The sequence below is a fragment of the Hemitrygon akajei genome, chromosome 30 (genome assembly GCF_048418815.1).
Source record: "Hemitrygon akajei chromosome 30, sHemAka1.3, whole genome shotgun sequence".
Lineage (NCBI taxonomy): Eukaryota > Metazoa > Chordata > Chondrichthyes > Myliobatiformes > Dasyatidae > Hemitrygon > Hemitrygon akajei.
Window position 1 is genome coordinate 30,783,835 of NC_133153.1, and position 16,736 is coordinate 30,800,570.

General features: G+C 39.5%; 1 protein-coding gene and 1 non-coding gene across 4 annotated transcripts in view; one reads left to right on the forward strand and one right to left on the reverse strand.

Annotated features, from left to right (window-relative positions):
• Positions 1-405: 405 nt before the first annotated feature.
• Positions 406-478, reverse strand: trnar-acg (transfer RNA arginine (anticodon ACG)). The gene has a single exon. It is a non-coding gene; the product is annotated as a tRNA-Arg (tRNA).
• A 749-nt stretch (positions 479-1,227) lies between these two features.
• Positions 1,228-16,736, forward strand: part of fanci (FA complementation group I) — an 89,843-nt gene continuing 74,334 nt past the window's right edge. For 2 of the 3 annotated variants that reach the window (XM_073033238.1, XM_073033240.1), the window contains exons 1-4: positions 1,330-1,441; positions 2,805-2,930; positions 7,434-7,506; positions 15,432-15,562. In XM_073033238.1, the coding sequence (XP_072889339.1) occupies positions 2,847-2,930; positions 7,434-7,506; positions 15,432-15,562 (288 nt within the window). In that variant the 5' untranslated portion in view covers positions 1,330-1,441; positions 2,805-2,846. Of the gene's footprint in view, positions 1,277-1,329; positions 1,442-2,804; positions 2,931-7,433; positions 7,507-15,431; positions 15,563-16,736 lie in introns of those variants that run through there. The other variant, XM_073033239.1, reaches the window with a different exon arrangement.

The window sequence follows — 16,736 nt, forward strand, 5'->3', positions numbered from 1 at the left end:
CAGTGTATGTTAGTTGGAGATCTTTTGACTTAGTTATTGCCTGACCCGTGAGTTCCTCCAGTGTTATCTCCCACCCCACTCCAGATTCCAGCATCAGCAGTCTCTCATATTTTAGGAATGTGGGATGAAATCTGAACAGCGAGGGAGGAGAACATCCAATTATTACACAACACATGGAAGCTGGATTTATTTATATTATCTGTGAAACAGTAACATTAGTTGTATTTCAATACTCGCACGAAAATACATGCTTCTGAAATGTACTTTTTAAAAAAGTAAAATTACCCATTACCAGCTCGTGGATATTAAATAATATGCTTTAAATCAGCAATCCAACGATACCTACATAGCAGTAACATAAAAGAGGAATTTATTTTAGAAAAAGGCTCATTGTGAAAAGAATTCCGAGCCAGCCAGGAGTCGAACCTAGAATCTTCTGATCCGTAGTCAGACGCGTTATCCATTGCGCCACTGGCCCTACAGAAACTATGCTACCTTTTAGTCATAGGAATCCCTTTCAAACGATGTTAAATTTATGTCTATGATATTTCCTAGGTTTTGCCAACGCCGCAAAACAGCCTAAGGCGCCGCAATCAATCGTTGTAGCTCTGACTTTCGATTAATTGCAAATATGTCCAATCTATAAGTAAAATCTCTACGGACCGGATTTATAAAGTTAATTTTTCCTCCTGTCATTTGCATTCTGAAAATCGATTTAATTCATTACTGAATGCCATTTATCTCCCGAAGCTGCTTTTGTTTGGATTTACTTGCTATTTTATTTGAATTTTAATTGCAGCAATCGTATATGACATTCCCGTTCATGTGAACAAACCAAACAGAAGATAGAACAAAAAAACACAAAATGCTAGCAGAACTCAGCAGGCCAGACAGCATCTATGGGAGGAGGTAGTGACGACGTTTCGGGCCGAAACCCTTCATCAAGGACCTCCTCCCATAGATGCTGTCTGGCCTGCTGAGTTCTGCCAACATTTTGTGTTTTTTATTTATTTTCAGCATCTGCGGATTCACTCGTGTTGCCAGAAGATAGAACAGTTGATTGACAGTTTATCTGTCCATTGACTATGACGGATCCATGGAAGAGCCTATTGCTGCTTGCCCGCCTTAAATTTCGGGTTTGGACCAATAAAATCACGATGTTCCTCCAATGTTTCCTTATCCTGATTGGCTTTTCGGTGGACAAATAAAAAGGAAGATTGTCTTGAGCAGTGGCCAATGGGATGGCTGTATTTGCGCGGGAGGTGTGATGGCGGCGGTAAGGTTCAGAGCTCACGTTAATTTGTGGTATGGTAAGGTTTGAGCATGTGGTTCAGCGACTTCTAGCTCGCAGCTTGTCTTACAGCAGACGGAGACCGGAGACAGCAGTGTCGGCCAAGGCCTCTTGCCGATCAGGGGCGGTGTTTACATCTGTGTATAGTTGGTGCGTTACTGATGATAGTGATACAAGTTTGTGTACCCTCGCCACCACTCATTTTGGTACAGGGGTGAATGGTGTCTCTCACTGTGCCAAGGTAACCCACTTGGCTCAACAGATGCAATGTTGTGTCATGCCCACTACTGAGAGAAATGTACCTGTCACTGCTCTAAAATTATATCCCTCCCCAGGAAAGACAGGGTGAACCTGTTTAACTATTTAGAAATCTCCAGCTGTGCTAGAATGATTATTATTTCCTCCCCTTTCCGCTGGTCTGACAGGGTGGACACTCTCTGCCAAGGGAAACCCCTACTTTTGCTGGACTGAAGATAATTGCATTTCTGTCTGATTAATAGTAATTGCGCATTGTTTTTTTTAGAAAAATTAAACCACTAGAGCTAAAATACTGAATTATATTTAGAACATTTGGAATGCCTTCAGTTGAAGTGGTATTGGAGTTCAGATTTTTGCAATTGTTCCTAGATCGGTGTTTACTTTATTTAAATTAATAAATTTGTGAAAATGTAGTTTAGAAATAGTTAAAGATTGTAATTTTAAACTACATGGAGTGACATATACGACAAGCTGGAGGAACTCAGCAGGTCGGGCAGCATCCGTGGAAACGAGTAGTCAATGTTTCGGGCCGAGACCCTTCATCTCGGCCCGAAACGTTGACTGCTCGTTTCCACGGATGCTACCCGGCCTGCTGAGTTCCTCCAGCTTGTACGTGTTGCATTGACCGCAGCATCTGCAGTGAACTTTGTGCTTATTATGGAGTGATGTATTTGCTTTGGTTCCTGTGATGTGTTTTATCTCTCTTTCTTACCTCCATACAATTTGTGGTGATGGTCGCTGCTAATCTTTTTTATACTGAGCTTTGTAGTTTTTTTTTCCTAAGTCCCAATCAAATTTCCAAAAGTAGTGCAACTGTATTGCTCTGCTATTAGGGTAAACATTGGCTTAGGATTTGGGCCTGGGCAAAGTTTGTTTTCTATTTAAGTTACAATAAAGAGGTTTGCATATTATATAATGATGACACTCTATTGCATTGCCTTCCTTCTAAGAGAGAGGAAGGCAAGACCGGGACAAAACAAATTACAGTTGCATTTATAACAGCATCGCTGACGGTGTGGCATACACTGGGGTCTGCACTGTTGATCTGCTGAATTATATATACTGTGATTATGCTTTCTAAATTCTAGATCTGGATTCCAACTAGATTAGCTAGCAGTTCTTCTTTTTACTCATCAGGGTTTTATTTTTGCTGGAATTGGTCATTGGGAGTAAAACCTCCTGAAACATTTGAACATCATTTAAGGAATTCTTTGACATGGCCTGTTCATAAATCTTTTTTTTTCTTCTTGTTAAGGTAACACTCAGTAATTTCAGTGTTGCTTTTATATGAGCTGAGATGGATCAGAAGGTTCTGTATTTGGCTGCAGCAGAGGAGACAGAAGGATTGCAACAATGTCTGAAGCACATGAAAGAGCAGGAGGTAATTAATTGCAGTTTTTCCAGATTCTTTTTTTCAAATCAGCAAAGGGGTTAAAATACATTTTTGTAAACACAAGAAATTCTGGCGATGCTGGAAATCTAGAGTAGCACTCACAAAATACCGGTGGAACTCTACATGTCAGGCAGCATCTATAGCGGGAATAAACAATCGACATTTTGGACCAAGACACTTCATCAGGACTGGAAACAAAAGGGGAAGAAACCAGAACAAGAAAGTGGGGGGATGGGAAAGAGTAAAAGCTGGCTGTTACTCGTTGTGAGGGGCAGGTAGGTAGGTGGGTGCGGAGAGAGGACAAAGTGAGATGCTGGGAGGTAATAGCTGGCAGAAGTAAAGGGTTGAAGAAGAAGGAATCTGACAAGAGGAGAGTGTACCCTGGGAGAAAGAGGAGGAGGAGGGAAACCAGAGGGAAGTGATGGGCAGGAGAGGAGATGGGAAGGGGTAAGAGGAAGAGCCAGAACAGGGAATAGAGAAGCAGGGAAGGAGGAGAAAATACCAGAAGTTATAGAAATCAATTGAGTTCAAGAGTCGTGAGGTAATATTACAGCTATATAAGACTAGTTAGACGCCACTTGGAGTACTGTGTTCCGTTCTGATCACCTCACTACAGGAAGGATGTGGAAACTATAGAAAGCCTGCAGAGAAGATTTATAAGGATGTTGCCTGGATTGGAGAGCATGCCTTATGAGAATTGGTTGAACTTGGCCTTTTCTCCTTGGAGTGATGGAGGATGAAAGGTGACCTTATAGAGGTGTATAAGATGGTGAGAGGCATTGATCCTGTGGATAGCCAGGATTGAAATGACTAAATGAGGGGGCATAGTTTTAAGGTGCTTGGAAGTAGGTACAAGGGCGATGTCAGAGGTAAGTTTTTCCACACAGTGAGTGGTGGGTGCATGGAATGCATTACCAGCACAGATGATAGACGCGAATACAACAGGGTCTTTTAAGAGACTCTGAGGTAGGTACATAGAGCTTAGAAAAATAGAGGGCTATGTGGTGGAGAAATTCTAGGTAGCTTCTAGAGTAGGTTACATGGTTGGCACTACATTGTGGGCTGAAGAGCTTGTAATAACCATAACCATATAACAATCACAGCACGGAAACAGGCCATTCCGGCCCTCCTAGTCCGTGCCGAACTCTTAATCTCACCTAGTCCCACCTACCCGCACTCAGCCCATAACCCTCCACTCCTTTCCTATCCATATACCTATCCAATTTTACCTTAAATGACACAACTGATCTGGCCTCTACTACTTCTACAGGAAGCTCATTCCACACAGCTATCACTCTCTGAGTAAAGAAATACCCCCTCGTGTTTCCCTTAAACTTTTGCCCCCTAACTCTCAAATCATGTCCTCTCGTTTGAATCTCCCCTACTCTCAATGGAAACAGCCTATTCACGTCAACTCTATCTATCCCTCTCAACATTTTAAATACCTCGATCAAATCCCCCCTCAACCTTCTACGCTCCAATGAATAGAGACCTAACTTGTTCAACCTTTCTCTGTAACTTAAGTGCTGAAACCCTGGTAACATCCTAGTAAATCGTCTCTGCACTCTCTCTAATTTATTGATATCTTTCCTATAATTCGGTGACCAGAACTGTACACAATATTCCAAATTTGGCCTTACCAATGCCTTGTACAATTTTAACATTACATCCCAACTTCTGTACTCAATGCTCTGATTTATAAAGGCCAGCGTTCCAAAAGCCTTCTTCACCACCCTATCTACATGAGACTCCACCTTCAGGGAACTATGCACTGTTATTCCTAGATCTCTCTGTTCCACTGCATTCCTCAATGCCCTACCATTTACCCTGTATGTTCTATTTGGATTATTCCTGCCAAAATGTAGAACCTCACACTTCTCAGCATTAAACTCCATCTGCCAACGTTCAGCCCATTCTTCTAACCGGCATAAATCTCCCTGCAAGCTTTGAAAACCCACCTCATTATCCACAACACCTCCTACCTTAGTATCATCAGCATACTTACTAATCCAATTTACCACCCCATCATCCAGATCATTTATGTATATTACAAACAACATTGGGCCCAAAACAGATCCCTGAGGCACCCCGCTAGTCACCGGCCTCCATCCCGATAAACAATTATCCACCACTACTCTCTGGCATCTCCCATCTAGCCACTGTTGAATCCATTTTATTACTCCAGCACTAATACCTAACGACTGAACCTTCTTAACTAACCTTCCATGTGGAACTTTGTCAAAGGCCTTGCTGAAGTCCATATAGACTACATCCACTGCCTTACCCTCGTCAACATTCCTCGTAACTACTTCAAAAAATTCAATAAGGTTTGTCAAACATGACCTTCCACGCACAAATCCATGCTGGCTACTCCTAATCAGATCCTGTCTATCCAGATAATTATAAATACTATCTCTAAGAATACTTTCCATTAATTTACCCACCACTGATGTCAAACTGACAGGTCTATAATTGCCAGGCTTACTTCTAGAACCCTTTTTAAACAATGGAACCACATGAGCAATACGCCAATCCTCCGGCACAATCCCTGTTTCTAATGACATCTGAAAGATCTCCGTCAGAGCTCCTGCTATCTCTACACAAACTTCCCTCAAGGTCCTGGGGAATATCCGGTCAGGACCCGGAGATTTATCCACTTTTAAATTTCTTAAAAGCGCCAGTACTTCCACCTCTTTAATTGTCATAGGTTCCATAACTTCCTTACTTGTTTCCCACACCTTACACCATTCGATATCCTTCTCCTTAGTGAATACCGAAGAGAAGAAATCGTTCAAAATCTCTCCCATCTCCCTCGGCTCCACACATAGCTGACCACCCTGATTCTCTAAGGGACCAATTTTATCCCTCACTATCCTCTTGCTTTTAATATAACTGTAGAAGCCTTTCGGATTTACTTCCACCTTATTTGCCAAACCAAACTCGTAACTTCTTTTAGCTTTTCTAATCTCTTTCTTAAGTTTCCTTTTACATTCTTTATATTCCTCGAGCAATTCCTTTACTCCATGCTGCCTATATCTATTGTAGACATCCCTCTTTTTTCGAACCAAGTTTCTAATATCCCTTGAAAACCATGGCGCTTTCAAACCTTTAATCTTTCCTTTCAACCGAACAGGAACATAAAGATTCTGTACCCTCATAATTTCACCCTTAAATGACCTCCATTTCTCTATTACATCCTTCCCATAAAACAACTTGACCCATTCCACTCTCTCTAAATCCCTGCGCATCTCCTCAAAGTTAGCCTTTCTCCAATCAAAAATCTCAACTCTAGGTCCAGTCCTGTCCTTCTCCATAATTATATTGAAGCTAATGCTATTGTGATCACTGGACCCGAAGTGCTCCCCAACACATACATCTGTCAGCTGACCTATCGCATTCCCTAACAGGAGATCCAACACTGCCCCATCTCTAGTCGGTACTTCTATGTATTGTTGCAAAAAGCTATCCTGCACACATTTCACAAACTCTAAACCATCCAGCCCTTTTACAGAATGAGCTTCCCAATCTATGTGTGGAAAATTAAAATCTCCCACAATCACCACCTTGTGTTTACTACAAATATCTGCTATCTCCTTACACATTTGCTCTTCCAACTCACGCTCCCCATTAGGTGGCCTATAATACACTCCTATCAGTGTTACTACACCTTTCCCATTCCTCAATTCCACCCAAATAGCCTCCCTAGAGGAGCTCTGTAATCTATCCTTCCAAAGCACCGCCATAAGATTTTCTCGGACAAGCAATGCAACACCTCCTCCTCTGGCCCCTCCTACTCTATCACACCTGAAGCAACTAAATCCAGGAATATTTAGTTGCCAATCACACCCTTCCTGCAACCATGTTTCACTAATAGCTACAACATCATAATTCCATGTATCAATCCACACTTTAAGCTCATCCACCTTTCTTACAATGCTCCTAGCATTAAAATAGATACATTTAAGATACTCTCCACCTCCTCCTCTCTTTTCATCCCTAGCTGTAGATTTGCTGTAGATTTCTATATTTCTAAATCAATGTTCCTTCTGTCAGGTTGGAGGCTATGGAAATGGAATATCAGGTGTTGTTCTTCACAAGGCCTGACAGAGGCTTCATCATGGCAGTAGAGAATCCCGTAGACTGACATGGGAATTGGAATTAAGTATTAACATTTTTGTTAATACTTAATGTTTTCTTTTATTTCAGATGATACATATGCTGTATTCAAATATATAATTTAAAGGTATAAATACTGTCTTTCTTCAGCAAAACCACTTTTTATAGACCAAATCTTTTATTAATGCTTCATTCCAGCACATAAGCATATGCTTGCGTACTTTGAAATGTGCTAATTGTTTATAAGGAGATTGTAGCCAGAGTGACTTTGTGAATGATGTGACATATAAGATGGAGCCTCTGTAATGTAGTCCTTGGTCTGTAGCCATTCAGCCTAAAATTATATTTTGAATTCCATTACTCCATTTGTTTCAGATTGGCACCTTAATAACAAGTCATGCTTTGAAAGGGAAGGACATTGGAACGCTTGTCAGAGCTATTTTTAAAGGTCAGTTCTTTTTAAGCAGGTAGATTACAAAGTTTAACTTTATTTGTCATGTCTACATCAAAACGTACAATGAAAGGCATTGCTTGCATCAAATCAGCGAGGTTTCTGCTGGTCAGCCTGCAAGTGTCATCATGTTTCCGGTATCAACGTAGCATGCCCACAACTTACTAACTCTAACTGTATTGAACAGATCCATTTGACACTGCCACCTCCCATGATTGATTGGCATAAACCTATTGCCTCTGTTTGGACAAGTGTGGGTGAGGAGGGTGTATGGGAACTCAGCAGGATAAAAACAATACACAAGAAGCAGACTCGGTCCCATACTCCCCGTATCGCTTCATTCCCCAACTAACTGTCAACGTACCCAGTGATTTTGGCCTCCAAGACCCATAAAAGGACAGATGATCACCCAGTAAATCCTGCCATCATGACTCTGCCTGAAGAATCATCTATGACATAGGACAACTCTATTCTCTAATTGAATGGCCAAGATTGAGTATACGTGGTACCTAACAGGATGGAATGAAAAGAGTCATTAGTATGGAAAGTGTATGATTGTTGTAGGGTCACTGCTATCTAATGTAGAGAAATTATTTTTTACTTTTTTAGCCTAGTATTTTCACTGGGTACTAAATAAATAAGCAATATGGTTGGTCTAGTGGTTGGGATAAATGCTCTATCAAATTATGAGCTTTTGCACTACAACAATTTGAGAACAACAAACAAAAGAAACGGCGATTAACATGAAAGTGTCCTGCAAGAGCATCTATAGGAATATGACACAGCTGGAGTACACCAATGTGGATCTCTTACAGATAGTGAGGTGAGAATTTTTTTTACAGGGAATTAGGAATTGTTAAAAGATTAAATAGCTGTCCTTTGTCTGTTCAAGGTGAGAGCAAAAATACCTCTCAGATATTCCATTGAACCATGAGTTTGGTAAGAATGAGGAACTGAAAGAGAAAAGAATGGATTAAAAAAAGTACTGAAGTTGTTATTGAAACTAAAAACTGATAAATCCCAAAGACCTGGTAACTAACATCTCGGAGTTTGTTACTGAGATGTAAATATTCAGGTTATCATCCAAAATTCTCTTGGTTCAGGAATTATTTCTGAGAATTGGAGGAAATGTCATTACACAATTTAAGAATGTGTGGGCGCAGAGAGAGATTAATAAAAAAAAAGTACTGAAGTGTTATCCCAGCATCAAAAGAAGGGAAAGAGTACTGGAATCTGTAATGAAAAACATAATCAGAGAACACCTTGAAAGGAATAATTAGATTGGGCAGAGTTGATGTGGTTCTACAAAAGTACAATACTATTCGACAGATCTGGAGGTCTTTTGAGGATGTGACTCACAACATGAATAAGGGAAATGGTATATTTGGATTTTAAGAAGGCTTTTAACAAGGTCTCACACAGGACATTGTTCAACGAGTTTAGAGCGCACAGAGTGTGGGGTAACATACTGAAATGGATTGACAATCCGACTTTGAAAACAAAGAATGGAAGTCGATAGATGAGCTTTTATGTCTATTAAATACTATAGGGATCAGTGCTTGGGGCTCAGCTGTCATCTATGTACACCAGCAGTCTAGGTTTGCTGGTAATGTAAAATTGGGTGAAATTGTGAGTGGGTAGGAGGATGTAAGGATTCAGTGGATTTAAATAAACTGAGGGGTTAGAAACATAGCAGATGAAATAAGGTGAAGTGATTAACTTTGGTGCTCAAAATAAAAAGGCAAAGATCTAATGCTTTATAATGCATTGGTCAGTCTGCACTTGGAGTATTGTGAAAAGTTTTGGGCCCCGTAATCAAGAAAGGATGTGCTGGCATTGGAGAGGTTCCAGAGGAGGTTCACGACAATGATCCCGATAATGACAGGGTTAACGCATAAGGAGTGTTTGATGACTCTGGACCTGTGCTCACTGGAGTTTAGAAAAATGAGAGGAGATCTCATTGAAAACCTATCAAATATTGAAAGGCCCAGATAGAGTGTATGAAGGGAAGATGATCCCTATAGTGGGAGAGTCTAGGACTAGAGGGTAAAGCCTCAGAATTGAAGGATGTCCCTTTAGAACAGAAATGAAGAAGGATTTTTTTTAGCCAGAACATGGTGAATCTGGAATTCACTGCAACCATCAGCTGTGGAGGCCAAGTCATTGGTATATTTAAAGTGGAGGTTGATAGGTCCTTGATTAGTAAGAGTGTCAAAGGTTACAGAGAGAATACAGGGGAATGGTGTTGAGAGGGGTTTTTATTATATAAATGGTAAGATTTTGGCTAACATTAATATTCAAAGAAACCTGGGTGTCATTGAACACATAATTGAAAGTCAATAGACAATAGGTGCAGAAATAGAGCATTCGGCCCTTCGAGCCTGCACCGCCATTTTGAGATCATGGCCGATCAATTACTATCAATACCCGGTTCCTGCCTTGTCCCCATATCCCTTGATTCCCCTATCCATAAGATACCTATCTAGCTCCTTCTTGAAAGCATCCAGAGAACTGGCCTCCACTACCTTCCGAGGCAGTGCATTCCAGACCCCCACAACTCTCTGGGAGAAGAAGTTTTTCCTTAACTCTGTCCTAAATGACCTACCCCTTATTCTCAAACCATGCCCTCTGGTACTGGACTCTCCCAGCATCTGGAACATATTTCCTGCCTCTATCTTGTCCAATCCCTTAATAATCTTATATGTTTCAATCAGATCCCCTCTCAATCTCCTTAATTCCAGCGTGTACAAGCCCAGTCTCTCTAACCTCTCTGCGAAAGACAGTCCAGACATCCCAGGAATTAACCTCGTGAATCTACGCTGCACTTCCTCTACAGCCAGGATGTCCTTCCTTAACCCTGGAGACCAAAACTGTACACAATACTCTAGGTGTGATCTCACCAGGGCTCTGTACAAATGCAAAAGGATTTCCTTGCTCTTGTACTCAATTCCCTTTGTAATAAAGGCCAACATTCCATTAGCCTTCTTCACTGCCTGCTGTACTTGCTCATTCACCTTCAGTGACTGATGAACAAGGACTCCGAGATCTCTTTGTATTTCTCCCTTACCCAACTCTACACCGTTCAGATAATAATCTGCCTTCCTGTTCTTACTCCCAAAGTGGATAACCTCACACTTATTCACATTAAATGCCATCTGCCAAGTATCTGCCCACTCACCCAGCCTATCCAAGTCACCCTGAATTCTCCTAACATCCTCATCACATGTCACACTGCCACCCAGCTTAGTATCATCAGCAAATTTGCTGATGTTATTGTCTATGCCTTCATCCAAATCGTTAACGTAAATGGTAAACAGCTGTGGTCCCAATACCGAGCCCTGTGGCACCCCACTAGTCGCCACCTGCCATTCCGAGAAACACCCATTCACCACTACCCTTTGCTTTCTATCTGCCAACCAGTTTTCTATCCATGTCAATGCCTTCCCCCCCCCCCCCCCGATGCCCTGAGCTTTGATTTTACCCACCAATCTTCTATGTGGGACCTTATCAAATGCCTTCTGAAAATCGAGGTACACTACATCCACTGGATCTCCCCCGTCTAACTTCCTGGTTACATCCTCGAAAAACTCCAACAGATTAGTCAAGCATGATTTACCCTTGGTAAATCCATGCTGGCTCAGCCCAATCCTATCACTGCTATCTAGATATGCCACTATTTCATCCTTAATAATGGACTCTAGCCTCTTTCCCACCACCAATGTCAGGCTGACAAGTCGATAGTTCTCTGTTTTCTCCCTCCCTCCTTTCTTAAAAAGTGGGATAACATAAGCCATTCTCCAATCCTCAGGAACTGATCCTGAATCTAAGGAACATTAGAAAATGATTACCAATGCATCTGCAATTTCCAGGGCCACCTCCTTTAGTACCCTAGGGTGCAGACCATCTGGACCTGGGGATTTGTCAGCCTTCAGTCCCATCAGTCTTCTCATCACCGTTTCCTTCCGAATGTCAATCTGTTTAATTTCCTCTGTTACCTCATGTCCTTGGCCCATCCATACATCTGGGAGATTGCTTGTGTCTTCCTTAGTGAAGACAGATCTAAAGCACTTATTAAATTCTTCTGCCATTTCTCTGTTTCCCATAACAATTTCACCCAATTCATTCTTCAAGGGCCCAACATTGTTCTTAACTATCTTCTTTCTCTTCACATACCTAAAAAAGCTTTTGCTATCTTCCTTTATATTCCTGGCTAGCTTGCGTTCGTACCTCATTTTTTCTCCCCGTATTGTCTTTTATAAACCTTTGGCTTTGGTTCTTACCAATAATCAGAGATCTTTTTTTCAGTTATCCTGTGGTACGAGGCAAGGCTGTCCTTTAAGTCCTCTATTATTTGACATTGCTTTGGAACCTTTAGCCATTGCCATTTGTGAATCACCTAATATTTTTGGTATTACCTGTAGGGAAGGGACTTATAAATTATCATTATATGCTGATGATTTGTTACTATGCATATCTGACCCTGAGAGATCTATTCCTGCTATTTCATCCTTGCTTGCTTAGTAGCTTTTCTGGCTACAAACTGAATTTTAATAAGAGTGAACTATTTCCATTAAATATGCAAGTTCCAATTTATAAACACTTAACATTTAAAATTGTCACAGATCATTTTACTTATTTGGATATTAAAATTACCAAGAGATATAAGGATTTATTTAAAGTTAATTTTTTACCTTTAATTGACCAAATCAAGCAACTTGTTACCAGGTGGTCCCCGTTATCTTTGTCATTGGTTGGTTGAATTAATGCTATTAAGATGATATTTACAGAAGCCTAAGAAGGAAGGTGGTTTGGCTTTGCCAAACCTAAGATTTTACTACTGGGCAGTTAATATACGATGTTTAATATTTTGGACACAAGAATCGATTATAGCACCTTGCCCACAATGGGTAAATTTGGAATGTAAATCTGTACAAGACTTTTCATTGTTTTCTATTTTAGGATCTTCGCTTCCTTTTGCTTTATCTAAATTGAATAAACAAATAACTAATCCTATAGTTAAACATACATTACGAATATGGTTTCAATTTCGTAAATTCTTTGGCTTGAATAAGTTTATCTTATCAAGCCCTATTATATCTAACTTTTTTCAGCCCTCTTTTATGGATCAAGCCTTTGTATTATGGAAAATAAAAGGTATAACATGTTCCCATGATGATCTATTTTTAGATAACAATTTTATATCCTTTGAACAGCTATCTACTAAATATAATTTGCCTAAAACTAATTTTTTTAGATACTTGCAAGTTAGAAATTTCTTGAATAATATGTTACAGTCTTTTCCGAAATTATGTCCAATGAACATTACGGAAATTTTTTTAGCTCTGAATCCTTGCCAGAAGGGTTTAGTAGCCATCATTTATAATATGATCATGAAAATACAGCCAGAAGTATCAGAAAAAATTAAGAAGGAATGGAAAAAAGAACTTCATTGTCTTATACCCACTGAGCAGTGGAAGAAAATTTTACAATTAGTCAATTCTTCTTCTATTTGTGCTAAACATGCCTAATACAATTTAAGGTTGAACATAGGGCTCACATGTCCAAGGATAAACTTGCTCGATTTTATTCTTATGTTAATCCAACCTGTGACAGATGTCATTCTGAAGTTGCTTCATTGACCCACATGTTTTGGTCTTGCTCTTGCTTGCAAAATTATTGGAAATATATTTTCGGTGCTATTTCAACAGTTCTGAATATCAAATTGCAACCGCATCCTATTACTGCAATTTTCGGTTTACCAATGGTGGATAATAGTTGTTTATCCCCCCTCAGCCCAGCGGATGATTGCATTTGTTACATTAATGGCTAGAAGATCTATCCTATTGAACTGGAAAGAAATTAATTCTCCAACTATATTTCAGTGGTTTTCTCAAACTATTTCTTGTTTGAGTTTAGAAAAAATTAGAAGTGTTGTCTTTGACCCTTCAGTTAAATTTGAAGAAACTTGGATTCCATTTATTCAACATTTTCATATGAGCTAAACTGACTTTTCCTAAACCTTATTTTTATTATCCTTAATTATTTGGATGGAGGTGCAGAGTTATTGACGCTACTGTATATATTTGACGTAATGCAATGGCCCATGTTGGTTAGGTTTTTTTTTCTTATTTACTCCATTTTTCGTAATTACTATGAGTTTAGGAGGTGATTATATATGGATTATCATCTATTTGTATTTATACCTTAACCTATTAATTATGTACTCTCAAACTTTCTGCATTCATGTTCCATTTATGTTTGTTTAAAATTAATAAAAAGACTTTAAAAGAAAGAAAGAAAGCTGGCCTGGAAATGGATCAGACAATTAGGAAGGTAAATGATATGTTGGCTTTCATTCCAAAAGGATTTGAATACAGAAGTAAAGATATTTTACTGCAATTATTTATAGCTGTGGTATGATTGTAAGTGGAGCATTGGTCTTCTTCCTGGAAAAGTTGCACAAGGTATTGAGGAGTTCAGTGAGAATTTCCTAGATTGATTCATAGATAATGGCTTTTGTGTATGAGAAACTCAGTGGACCAAGTCTGTGTACTCCTGAATTTGAAAGAATGAGAGGGGATTTCATTGACCCATACAAAATGCTTGCAAGGATCAACAGGAAGGATAGTTTCCTCTGGCCTGAGAAGTCTAGAGTGCCGTTCAAAAGTTTTAGGCATGCTAAAGTTCTTTTATGGTATGGCCTCCACAGTGGCCTGATCTCAACATCATCGAGGCTCCCTAGGATTACCTGGAGAGACAGAAGCAAGCAAGACAGCCGAAGTCTGCAGAAGAACTGTGGCAAGTTCTCCAAGATGCTAGGAACAACCCACCAGCCGATTTTCTTATAAAACTGAACAACCGTATACCTAAGATAATTGATTCAGTTTTAAAGGCAAAGGGTGGCCACACCAAATATTGATTTGATTTAGATTTTTACTGTTCACTGCTCTTTGTAGTACATTTTCTGATATTTAGAAACATTTCATTATTTTTGAATTTTACGGAATTATTTTTTTTTACACGTGCCTAAGACTTGCACAGTACTTTAGATCTAGGGATCACAATCAGAATGTGTGCCAGACCACTGTGGGCTAAGATAGAAGAATTTGATTGATGCAAAGGATAATGCATCTTAGGAATTTTCTCCACTACAGGGCTGTAGGGGTTCAGTCTTTGAGTTTATTGAGCGCAGAGATCAATAGATTTCTGGGTTTTGAAGGAAATGAGACACAAGGATGATGACAGGAAAATACATTGATGTAGATGAACAGTGTGATCTTGGCAATTAATGGAAGAGGGTCGATGGGCAAATACATACTCGTAGAGCACTACAGCACAGAAACAGACCCTTTGGTCTTGTCCATGCCAAACTATTATTCTGCCTAGTCCCATTGACCTGTACCTAGACCACAGCCCCCCATACCCATCCCATCCATGTACATACCCCAAATTTTTCTTAAATGTTGAAGTGGAACCTGCATCTACCAACTTCACTGGCAGCTTGTTCCACACTCTCAACACTCTGAGCAAAGAAGTTCCCTTTCAGGTTCTCCTTAAATATTTCACCTTTCATTCTTAATTTATGACCTCTAGTTCTGGTCTCACCAGCCTCGGTGGAAGAAGCCTGCTTGCATTTACCCTATTTATTATACCCCACAGAATTTTGTATACTCACCTTTGTGGCTTAGTATGGTTTGTTTCATATATGCTCATAGGAGGAATATGAACATGTTAAAGAGGGTTCAGAAAAGATAGATGAAAATGGCTCCTGTAAACTAAAACTAAAATGTGCTCTTTAGTACTTACTAATTCAGAAGACAATAAAAAATCTAAAACAAAATGTACCTAGAAGATCTAGGGTGCCTAAGACTTTTGCACAGTACTTTTAATGCTGATTTTTCTCCCCCCCCCCCCTTGTATAGGTTCCCCATGCTCTAAAGATGAAGGAATTTGTAGGAGGCTTTTTGTTTATAAACACTGCATGCAACTGATTGAATCAGGAGACCTTCAGTCAGAAATAGCAACAGACATGATTGGTTTGTTGATGGTTGAGGTAAGTTGTGAGAAAGTTTAATGATTTGTCAATAAATGTTAATATTTGTAATGAGTTCAGCATTATTTATTAACCATATTTTACTTCCAAAGCTCATAAATATGTAATCTAATTAAAATTTTTAAGTGTGAAAATTGACCTACAAGGTGCTTTGTGCCCTACTGTAGTTATGTAACACATGTAGAAATTCTACAATGGATATTGATTTTGTTTAAATGCAAAAGTTCACACCATCACATTTTACTGTAAAGTTAATACATTTTTCACACTATAGGTGATCTGCGCTCTAACAAATGTTTAATAAAGGACCACTAGTTTTCTTTAGGATAGGAGATAAAATGTGGTTCCAGTTTTATTTTAAAAGTATGAAAATAACTGACCAAGTAACATTTATTACTGGTGAGAAATTTAAAAAAGTGGGAGAATACAAGCTAAAAACAAGTTAAATGATACGTTGGTAATGTATGTATCATGGAGTTCTGGGTTAATTCATTTGGAAGTCTATTGAACCTAGTAGAACAAACATGGCATGAGATGTAGGTGCAGTGAGAATGTTGGGGGTATTGAGGTCCATCAGAAGGCTTATAGATATGGGTGCTAATCTGGTTTCTCAATGTCTTAAGAACAGCTCCTTCCCCCATCACCATCAGATTTCTGAATGGACAATGAGCCCATTTAAACTACCGTACCTCACAATTTTTTTTCTCTTTGCACTACTTAATTCATTTAATTTTACCGTCTTAATAAGCTGGTAAGGAAGGCGGGCTCTGTCGTGGGCAAAGTACTGGAGAGTATAACATCGGTAGCTGAGCGAAGGGCGCTGAGTAGGCTACGGTCAATTATGGAAAACCCTGAACATCCTCTACATAGCACCATCCAGAGACAGAGAAGCAGTTTCAGCGACAGGTTGCTATCGATGCAATGCTCCTCAGACAGGATGAAGAGGTCAATACTCCCCAATGCCATTAGGCTTTACAATTCAACCGCCAGGAGTAAGATATGTTAAAGTGCCGGGGTTGATTGTATTAATGTATTTAAGTAAACTACTTAAGAACTTTTTAAAAGCTATTATTAATGCTTTTTGAGAGAGTGATTTAGATGCATATCATATTTTTACTGAGTTAAGTATTGTATGTAATTAGTTTTGCTACAACAAGTGTATGGGACATTGGAA